We start from the raw sequence: 16055 nt of genomic DNA on the forward strand, positions 1-16055 counted from the left end.
CACCACTGTAACAGAAGAAAGGCAAACTGGCAAAGCAGCTCTCATCTGTCCACTGGCCATAATATTGTACAGACAAAGCTGTACAGTGTTGAGCTCCATACAGACCTGGCTCATATGCACCATTATCTGGTTGTGCATCAACACCTGGTGTGTATGGCAGCCAATATGTGAATGAAGAGTTGCTCTGATCTGACCACAGTCTGTTTCTGTGCAGACCAATCCATACATTATACCCATAATAATACCCATAACTATAATAATAACGTGTAACATTCAGTATCTGTTGACGCTCTGTCTCATTCGTCACACTGGCCAGGTCTGTGTATTTCTCTCTGCAGTAGCTCTGAGCTCCAGTCCAGGTCTTTCTCTCAGTTACCAGAACATACTTCTGAGAGGAATTTCCTCTTCCTAAGATAAAAACATCATTTTTTAAATCAATGATGTAAATCAATTTATTCTTTTTCCTATCAAATGTACAATATTTTATAGCTGTATAATAAAAGACATTTTGAAAACAAAAAAAAACTTTACTAATAAATCAAAGAATGAAAAATAATGTGTCCATTTTCTCCCAAGAATTTGGGGTTTAAATGTGGGAGACAATTGCTAAATAATTTAGGTTGACCTCATAAGAAAAAAAAAATATTTGTGATGTCTTACCATTGTAGCAAACGAATAAGAAATAGTTGTCACATGGATAATCAAACCAGTTTCCATTAGAATCCATGTAAACACACAGTTCATTTGCTGACTTGCTTGGTTCATGGTACCAGTTTCTGAAATCTCTCTCTCTCCCTCCTGATAGAAATCATTGTTTTCCAGTGACCATCTCCAGCTGTTCACATCATCATACAGTCCAATCCAGGCTAAACCATTGTAACTCCCATTAACTGTGTTAATCAGCCTGTTCATTTCCTCCATGTTATCAATGGTGGCCAGATCAGTGTAATTCTGTCTGCAGTATCTCTGAGCTTCAGTCCAGGTTTTAGATTCATTGACAAAGTGATACTGACGGGGTGATGATGATGCTGCCAATAAGACAAAAAAGATTGAGGATAAAAGGTCAATACAAGTTAAAGTCTATAAACAGTATCTGTGCCATACTTGAGCTCTTACTTATTAAGCAGTTATATTAAGAATGAGACAAAATCATCTGTGCAGGACTGCGTAAAAACAAGCACAAGAATGTTTCAGAATGTTTCTCCCTGGGGTCGACGATCACGCCGGCGTGATCAGGTCACGTTTTTTAAGATCAGTGCGAAAGACACTAAAAATACTCTGTCGATTTTGGTCACACAAATAAGTGTTATACATCATTAGAAACCATTAAGTGTATACTTTTATTTGTGCACACTCACAATAAAAACTAAACTGTGTGCTGCTTTAAATTAAAGAAAATAAACAGGGTGCTTTCTCAGTCTTCACTGTCTCCGCGAACGGCTTTTAGAAATGCATCAATAAAATGAACCTAAACTCAGTGAATACTCGGCATACCGACAGGAGAGATATATCTATAGAAAGCTTGATATCTCTACTTTTAGATAAATCAAGTCTTATCAAAAACAAATATTCTGTGCTAAAGTAATCCGTATGAAACCAACGTGATGCCTAGTTTTTCCCTCAGAGCTAATTATTTTTAATGTGATCATGCCCACGACCTGCTTTTGCTTTTGATATGATAAATAGCCACGTGCGCGGCCCCGCGTGTTAGCGCCCACATCATCATAAACAAAGCTTGACAATTCATCAAGTTTATCTCGGCTACTGTTCGTTTCTGGAAGACGCGCTGAGAGGAATACCAGAATTTACCTTCAGAAAAAAAGAAAACGCGCTAAGAGGAATCACACAGAATTCACCTCAGATGAAGAACACAACGCGACGCGCAGCTGATCCAGAGTAAAAGATCAGTCTGATGAGTAAGTGATACGTCTTTTTTGCATTAGTTAACGTGTTATTTTGACATAAGCTTGAACACATTTACTAGCTTGGTTTTTCCTAAACTATGATTCCTGGCTAAAATGTTTGAAATCGAGTGAAACATTTCAACAATGATAGCTACCTATTGTATCTAAATTTCTTACGATGCGATGACGTTTTCATGGTCTATATAATATAAAACAAATTACGATATAAAAGTAATATGAGTGTACACTGTAACATGATGAATGCTACGAACTATGTCTAGATTATGTTTATTATTAATACTCTGTTTCCAAATAGAGTTTTATAAGGTGCTAAACCATAATTTGTTTCTCAGATATAAAATGTCCTTTTTACATAGTACAAAGTATGCGTGAATCTGTGACTACAAGATCGTTATATACAGATTCTTCTGATATTAACATGCTCAGAGATGTTTTTTGTTTTTGTTTTTTAGTGATCTGATACCTGCACCACAGATGAATCTTGCTGATTTTTACTGGAGTCTCTTCAAACTTCTGAGAGCGCTGTACCAACATCAAATGTTATTCTTCACTGATTTCAGTAAAATAAGCTCTGTGACTATATATTTTTTTATCTTGAATCCATGGAAAGAAGCAGCAAACACTTAAATATCAGGTATGGTTTACTAGTTTGACTTGCTGAACAGGAATGACACAAGGTCTGTTCATATCTCTGTGGTTAGATCAGTGAGTACAATAATAATCTTTATGTATGTTTTGATTATATTGTGTTGTGAATAAAATACATATGACCAAAACCCCCCCCATTCTTTTACTCTTCTCACATTCTTTGTAACCTGCCTCATAGTGACAGTCACACTGATGGGCCATTAGGGGACGGCCTTTTGTCTCTCAGCTGTGAATCACTAAATATTCATGGACGTTATCCCTCCCTCACATATGGCTTTCTATCACAAAAGATGTCTTAGAAAATTTACATCAATATATTGTTTTCTGTGAAAGAGTAAGCACGATCATTTTCACATCATTTTGAAGTAAATATTCTAGCCTACAAGAGTGATTACTCAAAAGCCTTGCTCAGGACTAACCAGTATGAGTTTTATGGCCTTATTTCAGCTACATTTATTTTCCCAAAACTTATTAACCACGCATTATGTTTTTTTTTTAAAAAAATGCAAACATGTACATCCATCTTGCTCACATATTATTGTAGCACCGTTTGTGCTGAATAGAAAAAAAATATATGTCGGCCTGTAGTATGATATAAGTAGCTGAAATAAGCACAAATGTTAGGGCATGTCAGAACATCTAAAGGGCCCCAAAATCACCTCAGACCCCAGAGGGTTAAATGACTTAATTTCTACTTCACATTGGCCATATGTCTTTCTTTCCCATGATTTTCATCAATGAATTGTCTTACTGTGACTTGTGTTTGAGTCTGTCTGTTATAGATCTTATGTAGCTCCAACCCTTTTTTAGTGCTGTGCTCATTGGGCCTCATTCATGAAACAAGAGCAGAACTCATTTTTGCGTAAAGCCACTCTGACATAAACTTTAAAATTCATGAAAATGTTCACATTTTCAAATTGTTAGTTGATATGAAAGAAATGTGCAATTGCTCCCTATCACATGTAAATGGTGCGTAAAACATTCTGTCTACTGGCATTTGCTGTGGCTTCCACTTTTAATTACAATAATTACAGTGGTACTAATTACAATGGTACAATATCAGTAATTTGCAAATGCAAACTTTTGTTAACTCTACAATAAGTAAACTTCAACAGTGATGCCGTAGAGCTACTGAAAAAATGCAAGTTCAAAGACATAATTCTAAAGATGCCTGCACACTTGTTTCTGTGGTGCATAAGGTCTATTTCAGCAGTGATGTACACTATATATATAAGTCTTCTAGAACAAAGTGAACCTCAAGTACATCTTAACAGAGGCGCACATAGCATCACAGTCTGCTGAGAATGTACTGTATGTTTGTGGCAAGACATTATCGGGGTCTAAATGATCTACTCACCACTGTAGCAAATGAAAGGTAATGCAATGTTGCAGTTTTCATCTGTCCAGTTCCCAGAGTCTCTAAATGACACTGCAGTGCAGTATTCACTGTTTCCAGCATTATCTGGCTGTCCTGTCCTCCAGTTACTGAATGAAGAGTTGCTCTGATCTGACCAAGATCTGGTTCTGTACAGTCCAATCCAAAAAGTGGAATAATATCGAAATAATGTCTGAAGTTTGATGTTTTCAGTCTCATTCCTGATACTGACGAGGTCTGTGTGATTTTCTCTGCAGTAACTCTGAGCTTCAGTCCAGTTTTTGTATTGATAAACATACACATAACTCGTAGTAGCGTTCACTCTTTCTGTGGGGAATGTACATGTAGATATGTGATATATCTTGGTTTTGTAAATATATTGTTCTAAATACTTTAAAAAAAAACTGAAAGTTTCTCACCATCATAGCAAACAAATGGAAGTGTATAGTAGCAAGGGGCTTCACTCCATGTTCCCTGATAATATGACATGTACACACACAGACTCTGTCCATAGGAGTTCACTGGTTGCTGAACATACCAGCTTTTAAATCCTCCCTGTAATTCTGTATTATCCAGAGACCATCTCCAGATGTTCATATCATCATATAGACCGATCCAAGCTTTACCATAGTAAGCCCTGTGCACTGTTTTAAAGAGCCTGTTCATTTCCTCCATGTTCTCAATGGTGGCCAGATCAGTGTAATTCTGTCTGCAGTATCTCTGAGCTTCAGTCCAGGTCTTAGACTCATTCACAAAGTGATACTGATTGGTGCATGAAGATTGTGTGCAGGTTTCTGTAAATTTAACATGTAAAATGGAGAAATGCATTTGATTCTTCTCTGCAGATCAGCTGTATGTGTGCATGTGTGTTTATTGCATTTTTTAAACAAACATTATAAAATATTTTTTTTAAAAAAGATCTATACATCGATACATATCTATACATTGGCCTTTAATACCACTTTCTGTAATGTCTATTTTTTATTTTTTTTATTTTTTTTTGGTCTGTGCAAAAATTTTAAGTGATTAGAAGAGAGCAAATGAACTCACTCTGGTAGCAGATGAAAGGCATGTTGGATAAGCAGTTCTCATCAGTCCATCGACCAAAATGACTGAATGATACAGCAGTACAGTCCTGAAAAACCCACTGGTCATAATCATATTGACCAGTATCTGGTTGTTGTCCTGAATAGGGAATGGCAGGTCTCCAGTCTTCATATTTTGTATTCTGACCATTTGACCAAATCCTGTTTCTGTACAGGCCGATCCAGACTCCTCCACCTGCTGTCTCAAGGATCCTTTGGTTCTCAGTCTGATTTCTCACATTGACAAGATCTATGTAATGATCTCTGCAGTATCTACGAGCCTCTGACCAGGTTTTTCTGTCATTAATTCTGGTATAATTCTGTGTTGCATTCCCTTTAACTATATTATGAATTATACAACAAATTATTAATACACACAATAAATTCACTGAGATATATATATACATACATACATACATACATATATGTATCAAAGTATGTGAGCGGAGCGGATCGCGGAGTGGAGCGGTGTGATTTTGAATGGAATGAGGAGTGTTTTTTAAAAAAGACGAAGCGTTGTGGTTTTCACTCGCTCCAAGAGCACTCCACTACCGCTCCATCGAGAGTAGTAAATTCACGCCAACGGCCCGTAATATAATTGCATATTTATCAAGAACTCACATGTTAAACATAGTCAGCTAGCTTGATATAGATGGATCACTGAGATCAGAAAGAATGTGAAGATTATAATGACAGCTATATACATGAATGGGAGGTTTAGTACTATAGTTTTCAAGGAATTTGTTTGCTCTTTCTAGATACTGAATATTTTCAGATAAAAGCATGATTTAAAAAGGTACAACACTTATTTACACACACAGTTGCTATCTCAATAATGGATTCAATCAAATGTAATCTTACAGCACTGCTTCATCTATATCTATATTTCGAATTAGCTGAAATCTGTAGGAAATGCAGCGATCCGTAGATAAAATAACTGACAAAAGCTATTATTTCCATCTTATACAAACAAAATTTGCACTGAAAAAAGCAGAAGATATTTTTAATGCTGACAACCACGTAATAAGCTTGATAGGAATGTGGTAGGAAAATTGTTTGCACACCAGTGGTCCAATAAGCCACAAAACTTCTCTCCTAGTATTTTATTTTGTTTTATTTTATTGTAATATATGTTATGTGATATTTCAAAACATACTGAAATACTTTAGCCGTAATTTTCCTTGGAGCGGTGTTCCTGATCAGCTGAGCGAGGAGTGAAGCAGGGAGTGGGAAATGGTGAACCCGGAGCGGAGCTGGAGCAGAGTGATAACTTGTGAATGCTTGGAGCGCAGATGGGAAATTGTTGCCACTCCACTCGGCTCACATAGTCTGATGTGTGTGTATATATATATATGTATATATGTATATGTATATATATATATATATATATGTATGTATGTATGTATGTATGTGTGTGTATATATATGTCTATATATATATATATTATATATATATATATATATATATATATATATATATATATATATATATATACACACACACACATAATAATAAGAAGAAGAAGAAGAAGAAGAAGAAGAATGAAACGTCCTTACCACCATAGCAAACGAATGGAAGTATGTTGTCACATGACATATCAAACCATTTGCCATTATATTCCATGTAAACACACAGTTGCTTCCCACCACTGTTGTCCGGTTCATGATACCAGTTTCTGAAATCTCTCTCTCCTTCCTGATAGAAATCATTGTCTTCCAGTGACCATCTCCAGCTGTTCACATCATCATACAGTCCAATCCAGGCTGAATCATTGTAACTCCCATTAACTGTGTTAATCAGCCTGTTCATTTCCTCCATGTTATCAGTGGTGGCCAGATCAGTGTAATTCTGTCTGCAGTATCTCTGAGCTTCAGTCCAGGTCTTATTTTCAGACACAAAGTGATACTGACGAGATGATGCCAAAGATGACACTGTGTAGAAAATATAAAATGTTTCAAATCTTTTTTCAATTTTTTGTCAGTTCTAGCCACAACATAGACATCTACTCACCACTATAGCAAATGAAAGGAAATTTATAATGGCAGTATTCATCAGTCCAGTTCCCAGAGTCACTGAATGAGACTACAGTGCAGGATCCTGCAGTATCTGGCTGTCCTGTCCTCCAGTTACTGAATGAAGAGTTGGTCTGGTCTGACCAAGATCTGGTTCTGTATAGTCCAATCCAAACATAATAATAATAATAATAATAATAATAATAATAATATTGATTCCTTAATAAATACTGGATCTTCTGGCTTTCAGTCTCATTCCTGATGCTGACTAGGTCTGTGTGATGTTCTCTGCAGTATCTCTGAGCTTCTGTCCAGGTTTTGTACTGGTCAACCCAAACATAGCTAGCATTGGCATTCTGTCTTCCTGAAACATTTAAATACAGTATTGCGCTTTAGTGAGAGTTGATTATTTCAGAATACCTGTAATAAAACACAACGAAATGTTTTTCATTGTCCTACACATAATATTAATAAAACTGCTTACCATCATAGCAGATAAATTTACGATAATTGGAACAGTATGATGTATACCATATGCCTCTGTACATGTACACACACAGACTTTGTCCTCCATAACTGTCTGGTCCTGGGTTATACCAGTTCCTAAAGTCCTTCTCTCCCACCCTGAAGAAATCGCTGTCCTCCAGAGTCCATTTCCAACTATTCAGATCATCATAGAGTCCAATCCAGACCAGATCAATAGAATTATTCACATTATTCACATTATTCACTGTGTCGATCAACTGGCTTGTCTGTAGTAGATTTCCAATGGTGGCCAGATCAGTGTATTTCTCTCTACAGTATTTTTGAGCTTCTGCCCAAGTTTTAGATTTATTCACAAAGACATACTCTTGAGGGACACTCAAGGTGAAGGTGAGCAGCCCTATTAAAGACAAGTTTAGTTTTTAATAAAAAATAAAAAAATACTAAAAGGGTCTTGATAAAATATTGTAAGATATTTGGCTTACCTGAAAACAGAAGCAATGGAAACATAGCTGTGGAAAATAGTATGCACATGTAGAGTAAAATCAATCAAATAATTTGATTTATTTTCACTACTTAACATTTCAAATGGCAGAATGAAAAGCCATTTTAAAAATGATCAATGTACCTTTAGATTTGAAGCCTCGTCTTTTTTGTTGCTGCTTTTGTTTTAGGTTATCTGTCTTAATATTTATAGCGTTTACTAAATGTGGGAGGGATCATTTTTATAAGCACACATGGCGTTAATAAACCTGTTGGGTCACATAACTGCTGTATTAAATGTACCAAAAACAAACAAACAAAAAACCCTTAAACATAAAATCTTCCACATTCTGCTGTTACATGAAACAGATGCTTTATACAACCCTTATTCCAGCTCTTTCTTTTCTCAGTATAAGAATCATTTGAATTTTCTGAACTTGTGAGTAGTAGAAAGAGAAACAAAAAGTCGAATAACTAATAACTTAGACTACAGCACAAGTAACCATGGTTGCTACACTTTTACTATAAGGGAGAGAACATGCAAAGATTAGGTCAGTGATAATTTGATAAACATGAAACCTAAAACCCTTTGCGTGTGCAGGAATGCTGTCCTAACCTCTTATAGACTGGTTATACAATAGTTTCTCAAATACATTGCAAAGTTGCTGGGAAGTCTTCATCTGATAAATTCTTCCTGGAGCTGAAACGTGTGATTTGATCTCTGTGAGCTAAATATATCAAAACAACATCTTTACATAATATTGCTGTTGTTGTTAGTAGTTTTATGTATTTATATTGGGTTGAGAGGGGCATTGTATATGAAACAATAAAAAGGAAAACCTTTTTAACAGTTAAGTGTTTTACATTGTCATGTTACATACCTGTATAATCACAGTCTCTTCAGTCTGAGACTGAGACAGATTTTCTTTATTCTCAGTTCAATCAATAATCAAAAGAATCAGTACTAAACATAATTTAAATCAGTGATATGTAATAAAAAACATCCATTTAGGACAGCATAAAAAAACAGCATAAAAGAGCACATATAGGGTGGCAAAACAAAAGTGATTATCCATATCCAGTCAAAATGATATCTGTATGGCAGAAATGTACCGCTCTAGGATAGTAAAAATCATGCATTTAGTTAATGGCGTATTCAAACAGAAATGGTGAACACGATTACTCTTATTCTACTTGTTCTTATTCTGTTGTTTTAATTAGAAATTTTAAAAAGCTTAAAAAATATATATATTATTTAAAAATTGACATGAAAAAGAACATACTTTTAATAAAGTTACAAAAATGCCATTATATAAGTAAAAACAAAATCCCCTTTTAATTCACTTTAAGGAGTCAAATATCACCTCATAATGGGAAGGCTCATTTTTTATAATAAATCTTTGAAAATGTTAATGTTTTTAATGTTACTTTAACCTAAGGATGCTATGTGAACGTTTGAAACAGAAAATAGTGTTTTTCATCTTGCCACTGTCTTGGTAAGGAAAACACATTTTTACTCAAATTAATCAAAATGGATTTATAGCGTTTTGCAACCAAACTCTTCAGATGTATGTGGGTGAGAAAATATCATGTTCTTTATTTTTATTTGAGCTCCATAAGATGAGGCATGTTACACCTACTGTAGGAATATTCTAGTCTAGTCAGGAACTACTTTTAGCGCAAGGATAGCATTTATTGACCCCACCCTCTGGGGTCTGAGGGTGTTTTGGCACCCTGGACAAGTTTTGACATGCCCTGACATTTGTGCTTTTTTCAGTATCTAAAAAACATGGTTAATGGCTAAAGTTTGATTACACTGTAATCAGCACGAACTGGGCTACAGTAATATGCAAGCAACATTAATGTACATGTTTGTGTTTTTGAGAAAACAACGTTTATGCGTGGTTAGTGAAAAACTAAATTTTTTAAGTCACTGAAATAAGGCCATGAAACACATTCAGAACATTAGTTCACAAGACTTTTGAGAACTTGATGTGGTAGTCTAGAGTTTTTTCTACAAGATGATGTGAAAACTATCTCATTCACTTGTTTACAAAAAACAATATATTGATTTAAATTTTCTAAGACATGTTTTGTGATTGAAAGGGAATATGCGAGGGAGTGACAACGGCCATGAATATTTAGTGATTCACACCTGAGAGACAAAAGGCCCTCCTCTAATGGCCCATCAATGAGACTGTGACTGTCAGGTAGAAACAATGAGAGATTCAGAGAATGGAGTTTTAGACTATTTGTATTTTATTTACAACACAGTATCATCAAAACATACTTCACGAGTTCACGCTTACATATAATTAGCCGGAGTATAGTAATGCATATTTGGCGTGCTGTCCGGGGAAGGGCTCCGAGCTCGGGAATGGCCCGAACCCAGAGAACCCCCCAAAAAGCAATAGAGTGGAGGACAGCCGCCGGACTGAAGACCCCCCCAAAATAGGCGCTAAGATCTGGCGGAGGCTGACGATCGAGAAGTCGCCTGGTTGGCAGGCCGGAGGAGCCTACATACTGCCGTTTTGAGGCTACGGATGGGTAGGCCCTGCCGCCCGCTGATGTTGGAATGCGTGGTTTGGGGCGCCCAGTCAGGAGGACTCTCGAGACATCCGACGGGAGATCAAGACTCATGGCATCTGATGGGTGAGCCTCGCTTGTGGGCAACAAGTATGGAGGCCTGACCGGGAGGGCTCTCACCGGGCAGGCTAGAAGGAAGGAACACCCGCCTGGGAGGGCTCTCGCGGCAACTGCTGGGAGATCAAGACTCCAGGCGTTGCACCAGGCGGGGGGAAGAGATGTGGAGTTTGGCCTGGCAGGCAAGGACGGACAAAGGCAAACCCGCCTGGGAGGGCTCTCGTGGCAACTGCTGGGAGATCAAGACTCCAGGCGTTGCACCAGGCGGGGGGAAGAAATGTGGAGTTTGGCCTGCCAGGCAAGGACGGACAAAGGCAAACCCGCCTGGGAGGGCTCTCAAGGCAACTGCTGAGGGATCAAGACTCCAGGTGTTGCACCAGGCGGGGGGAAGAGATGTGGAGTTTGGCCCACTGGGCAAGGAAGGAGAAAGGCGAACCCGCCTGGAAGGGCTCTCGTGGCAACTGCTGAGGGATCAAGACTCCAGACGTTGCACCAGGCAGGGGAAAGAGACGTGGAGTTTGGCCTGCCAGGCAAGGACGGACAACGGCAAACCCGCCTGGGAGGGCTCTCGTGGCAACTGCTGAGGGATCAAGACTCCAGGCGTTGCACCAGGCGTGGGGGAAGAGACGAGGAGTTTGGCCCACCGAGCAGGGAGTGAGAAAGGCAAACCCGCCTGGGAGGGCTCTCGTGGCAACTGATGGGAGATCAAGACTCCGGGCGTTGCACCAGGCGGGGGGGAAGAGACGTGGGAAGATTACTTTACATGGTTTGTCGGCCAATAAGGGTTTGGTGAGCTGCTTTTTATGTGGGACTGTTCTGGATTAGCTTTGGAAGGCTTCAGATGACCATCTTCCTAGGGTTTGGATGTGCTGTTTGGAGAGTCCGTTCTGGGCTGCTGATGTTGCTGCCCCAATGCGAAAAGCGTGGCTGGAGAATTTTCCTGCTGGAATACTTGACGATTGGAGGACGGATTTGAGGAGTTTTTGGAACCAGAAGCGAATTACAGGTTTTTGGTTTCGAGGACAGACTGATAGGGTTGGTCTGGAGAAGGGAGGTTGAAGACCTCTTTTGGCTTGTCTGTCTTGCTTGTTTGGTTAAAAAGAAATTGTTTCGTTATTGAGTACTGTTAAACCTGAGACAGTGGGGTTGGTATTTGGATCAAATTTAAGAACCTAGTCCACCTCTGGAGCCAGCATCTCGAATTTGAGAAGCGTGAGGGTAGGAGAATGAAAACGGCCTTTATTAGTGCACTGCACGGCTGCTGCATTGTCGCAATGCACTAAGATGCATTTAGAAGCCCATTCGCTTCCCCACAGGTATGCTGCTAGCATGAGGGGGAGGGCTGAGGACTGGGGGAGCCCTGCAGATGGGGGGGCCACAGAGATGTGGACCAGCGACCTTGGTAAAAACCCCTCGAAGCCAGCAGAGGTAGCTGCATCTGTAGATAGTTGGACATTGACGGGAGATGAAACGAGGTTGTTATAAAAGAGTGATTCCAGGGTTGAAGGAACGTTATCCTCACGTTGTACACACAAGAGGGGGTGCGAGATGAAGGGGCAGCCTTGCGTAATGATGCACATGGCGAAATTTAGGTGCCCGAGCCGAGAGAGGAGTTCGTGTTGGAACAGCTTGGGCTGGCGAGGAGGGTGGAGGAGACGAGGATTATTCTATCAATCTTTTCTTTAGGCAGGGATACCTTTTTTTTTTTTTTTTTTTTTTTTTTTTTTTTGTGGAGCAATGGGGATCCCAAGCTTTGCTTTGTGAGGATATGGGCAGCTGGGATTGCATTGGGAGTTGAAATGATGAGGAAATTGTCTAGGAGTTGAATAAGGTAATTGTTTGATAGGATCCAGCAAATGGCTTCTGATAGCATGTCGAAAATTTTGGGGCTGCTTTGCAACCGCAAATTAGATGGATGGCAAGGTAGAATTTCCTTGAGCCATCGTATCCCAAATCCCACTTAGTGACTTGTACTGCGCATTTGCAAATAAAGGTTTGCGGTATGCATAGAAATGCAGCTTGCGTCACCTATGGGGAAGGCTGAACGGATGATTTCGGTGGGATTACTGAATGTGATGGAAAACCAAAGTCCCTTTAAGGCAAGTCATTTCGCTTGGCGGCCATTTTTGAAATGCCTCTTGGGCAGGCAAGTGCAGCTCCTAGATCTTTGAATGGGGAAACGTCACATTTTTAAAAACAAAAAAACTGTTCATCAAGCTTACAATTAAACTTCATGTTTAAAGTCACCAATGAAATCTGAAGAGAACTCCCTCATAAATATTGTTCCTTATGCTCCAATAGCGTTAAAAACTTCAGGCTAGATAAGCCAGTGCGCATGCGCAGTACTGAGTGCACGTCTCAGAACGCTGACTGTTTCTATAGCAACCGGGACTTATAACTGCAGCGATGTGTTGACTTTAGTGATCAACGAATGGCTCTTTCATTGAGAAGGCCATGATGCGTTGCATTTTTCCCCAATTTAAAACTGTACGAGTGACAAGTCTTTGGTATACCATAGTCTTTGGGAGAACTCAGAAACGAAGCAGACGTGATGAAACAGGATTTGAAGGAAGCTGGCGGCGGGGCTGTATTTGGCAGCGTTAGCTCGCTTGGGCTGCGAGCCCCGAGCTAACGGGAGCGGAGGCGAGGCTGTAAGTGACGGCCGGTGGCAGGCAGCGGAGCGGAATCTAGTAGACGTTGTGACCAAGCGCTTACTTGGGCTGAAAGCTTCGAGCTAAAAGAGACTGGCGGCGGGGCTGGGATTGGCAGAGGAAACGGCCAATCGCTCACTTCGGCTGCAGGCGGAGCCGCTGTGGAGGGTTGAGCTGTGGCTGATATTTGCCCTAAACAGGAGCAAAACGGTGGCGTCGGCGTGAACGAAGGTTTGTTTTTCCTTATGGTCGCCTTTGAGTCTTAAGAGGGCTCGGGGGGAGCGGTAAGTTAGTTGCAGATTTTTGTACGATTCATGAAGTTCTGTTTTGTTGAACTTGCGCTAAGGCTGAACGTCGGATTTGGCCAGCGCTAGATTCTGACTCGCCATAGTCTTTTCCTCTATGCGCGGAATTGTTCGTCTGACCGATCGATAGGAGGATGCTGTGGAGTCGACTGGGGTTCTCGCCGGAGGAGGCGAGGGTAGGCCGAGGCGTCTTGGGCAACGCGTGGCCGTTCGGGCCGAGCGGCGGCTGCGAGATGGGGCCTGGGGCTCGCTTGGGGCGACATACGGGAAAGGCACGGTCCTGGGGCCGCCCGGAGGCGAGTCGAAATCGTCTTCAGACGGGGAAGTTTGTCTTTGCGTCATGGTAGCAGACGGGCGAACGAGATGCTGATAAACCATCAAATGGATAGAGGCAAGTTCAGCTGTACTTAAATTGTAGCGTTGATTAACTTGAGTGAACTCCTCTTGTGGTAATTAGGCTAGGTATCTGACGCGCTCCTCCCGAACCTTGTTAATAAAACATCATATAATGAAGGTCAAAAGCACATTATTGACTACATTGAAGTTGCATGTACAGAGATGTGCACGTTAAACACCTACTCACAAACAGAGTATTAAAAATAAACTAATATTACTTTTATATCCTATTGTTATATAATAAATAAATATGATTTTATAGTCATAAACACAAGCATGCTTTGTATGTATTATACAATACAAAGCCATTTTATGTCTGGGAAACTAATTTATTATTGTTAAGCACACCATAAACATCTATTTGTGAACAGAGTATATTACAGTATGCTCTGTTCACGATATATATATATGATAGTAGTTTAAGGTAGCATCAATACATTTTTGGTTGTAATATTTGTATTGTGTGGTAACAGTTTTATAAAAGCCACAAGGTACTCAAGGCATGCTGTACTGTAAATAAGTCATAGCTGAAGGGCATTGTTAGGCACAAAGACAAGTAAGGCTTGTGTCTAAAATGTAAGTTACTCTGTTTATTTAGTTTATTTGCAAAAAGTCACTCTCACTACCGGTCTTATTTGTTATAAATGTGCTTCTAGTTGTGCTTCTAATAATCACAGTTAGAATTTTTGTTTACAGCAACATGGACAGGTAGTAAAGGTAGTTAATCAAAAACAATAAAATAAAATGCAATATTGTGTTAAGAGAAAGTGTCCCCAACAAAACCTTGGGAGAAACCAGGCTTAGTCGGGGGGCCAGTTCTCCTCTGGCCAAAGTTCCCGTGGTCTTGTGCCGACAGCCGTCTAGGTGATGTGGTCTTCACTGTGGATCCGTCTCTGGGGCTCATCTAGTTGATGTGGACTCCGCTGACATTCAGGGCTGTAGATAGGGGTGTGCAAAGCAGCCGGTATTTGTATCTGTATTTGTATTTGTTGAGGGGGGAAAAGTATTTGTATTTGTATTTGCATTCGAGTAAAATTCAAAATAGGCGTAAAAATCCATTTTTTTTTTTTTTTTTTTTTTTGCGTTACACTTCTACACACTTTTTTTGGCTGGTGGAGGACCAAGAGATCTCAGCAGCAGCCACACTCTTTTCTATTTGGTTGCCCAAATCCATGTGAGGAGTTTCAACTAAGTTAATGGGTGACGGGAAGCTATGCTAAGGTGAACTGGGGAGTCGCTCTCTAAACGAGGGCTATTAAAATTGCTTTTGAACGCGCGCGTTTTACTTTCGGTTTCGTTTTAACGATGGCGCGAAACTCTCGGCGGTGCTAAGCGTGCATTCCACAATACAAGACATTAATTTAACAAAACTATTCAAAAGTGGTGGGACACAAACGGGATTTTGAAAAGTGTGTCCCCAGTGGAAATTACGCCCCTGCGTGAGTGGAGTTATCATTTGATGTGAGTGTATGCCAGAATGTGCGCTGTAGCACAAAATATAGTATATTTCTTCAAAAGCAGATTGTGGAGACATTTTAATTGTCCACAATCAAAAATCGTCATATCACACACCCCTAATTGCAATGTAGTTTGTGCAAATCCGGAACAGAGGTTGGTTAAGAGAGAGAGAAAAAACGGCCGGTTCCGAGTTTCAGCGGAGCAGTGTCAGTGACACGGAGTGATTGACGACTAATATCTAAAATCTGTTAAGAATGTACAGATCGAGTTTCATTAGTTATGTAATGTTGGAGAAAACGGCGAAACTGTCACTGTATCAGCTCACAGCGGTCTGGGCAGTAGTTCGGCTAGCGAAAGTTTTGTAAAGAAATAAAAACAAGTCGCACCGCAACGATTTCTCGCACTCGCACAAATGCTTTCAAATATATTTTGAGGTCGCGCAGATTAAATTTTGGGAGCATATGCCCTGCCCCCAACCCCTCCGACTCCTGAATGTCACTCACTCACTCGCTCATGCGGGCGTGCACTGCGGTCTCATGAGGAAACGCAGCTTTTTGATACAAAGTTTTTCTTGTTCCCGAATACCAATAT

The 16055-nt window shown here is 39.9% G+C and overlaps 1 protein-coding gene across 1 annotated transcript; it reads right to left on the reverse strand.

Moving 5' to 3' along the window:
* Positions 1–189: 189 nt before the first annotated feature.
* LOC127158705 (C-type mannose receptor 2-like) lies at positions 190–4678 on the reverse strand. The gene is made up of 4 exons (XM_051101729.1): positions 4368–4678; positions 3931–4275; positions 661–1028; positions 190–408 (listed from the first exon to the last, which is right to left on the reverse strand). The coding sequence occupies exons 1-4, from the start codon at positions 4621–4623 to the stop codon at positions 373–375; spliced, it is 1005 nt and encodes a 334-aa protein (XP_050957686.1). The 5' UTR covers positions 4624–4678; the 3' UTR covers positions 190–372.
* Between the last annotated feature and the right edge of the window lie 11377 nt (positions 4679–16055).

The sequence above is a fragment of the Labeo rohita genome, unplaced genomic scaffold (genome assembly GCF_022985175.1).
Source record: "Labeo rohita strain BAU-BD-2019 unplaced genomic scaffold, IGBB_LRoh.1.0 scaffold_1656, whole genome shotgun sequence".
Lineage (NCBI taxonomy): Eukaryota > Metazoa > Chordata > Actinopteri > Cypriniformes > Cyprinidae > Labeo > Labeo rohita.

What these genes read in the sequence shown, in the direction of transcription:
- LOC127158705 (XM_051101729.1), bottom strand. Translation starts at nt 4,623, where the DNA reads ATGGAGGAAATGAACAGGCTCTTTAAAACAGTGCACAGGGCTTACTAT. An exon ending in TCCATTTGTTTGCTATGATG is followed by an intron (nt 4,276 to 4,367) that starts GTGAGAAACTTT and finishes CATTCCCCACAG; the next exon opens with AAAGAGTGAACGCTACTACG. An exon ending in ACCTTTCATTTGCTACAGTG is followed by an intron (nt 1,029 to 3,930) that starts GTGAGTAGATCA and finishes TCTTATTGGCAG; the next exon opens with CATCATCATCACCCCGTCAG.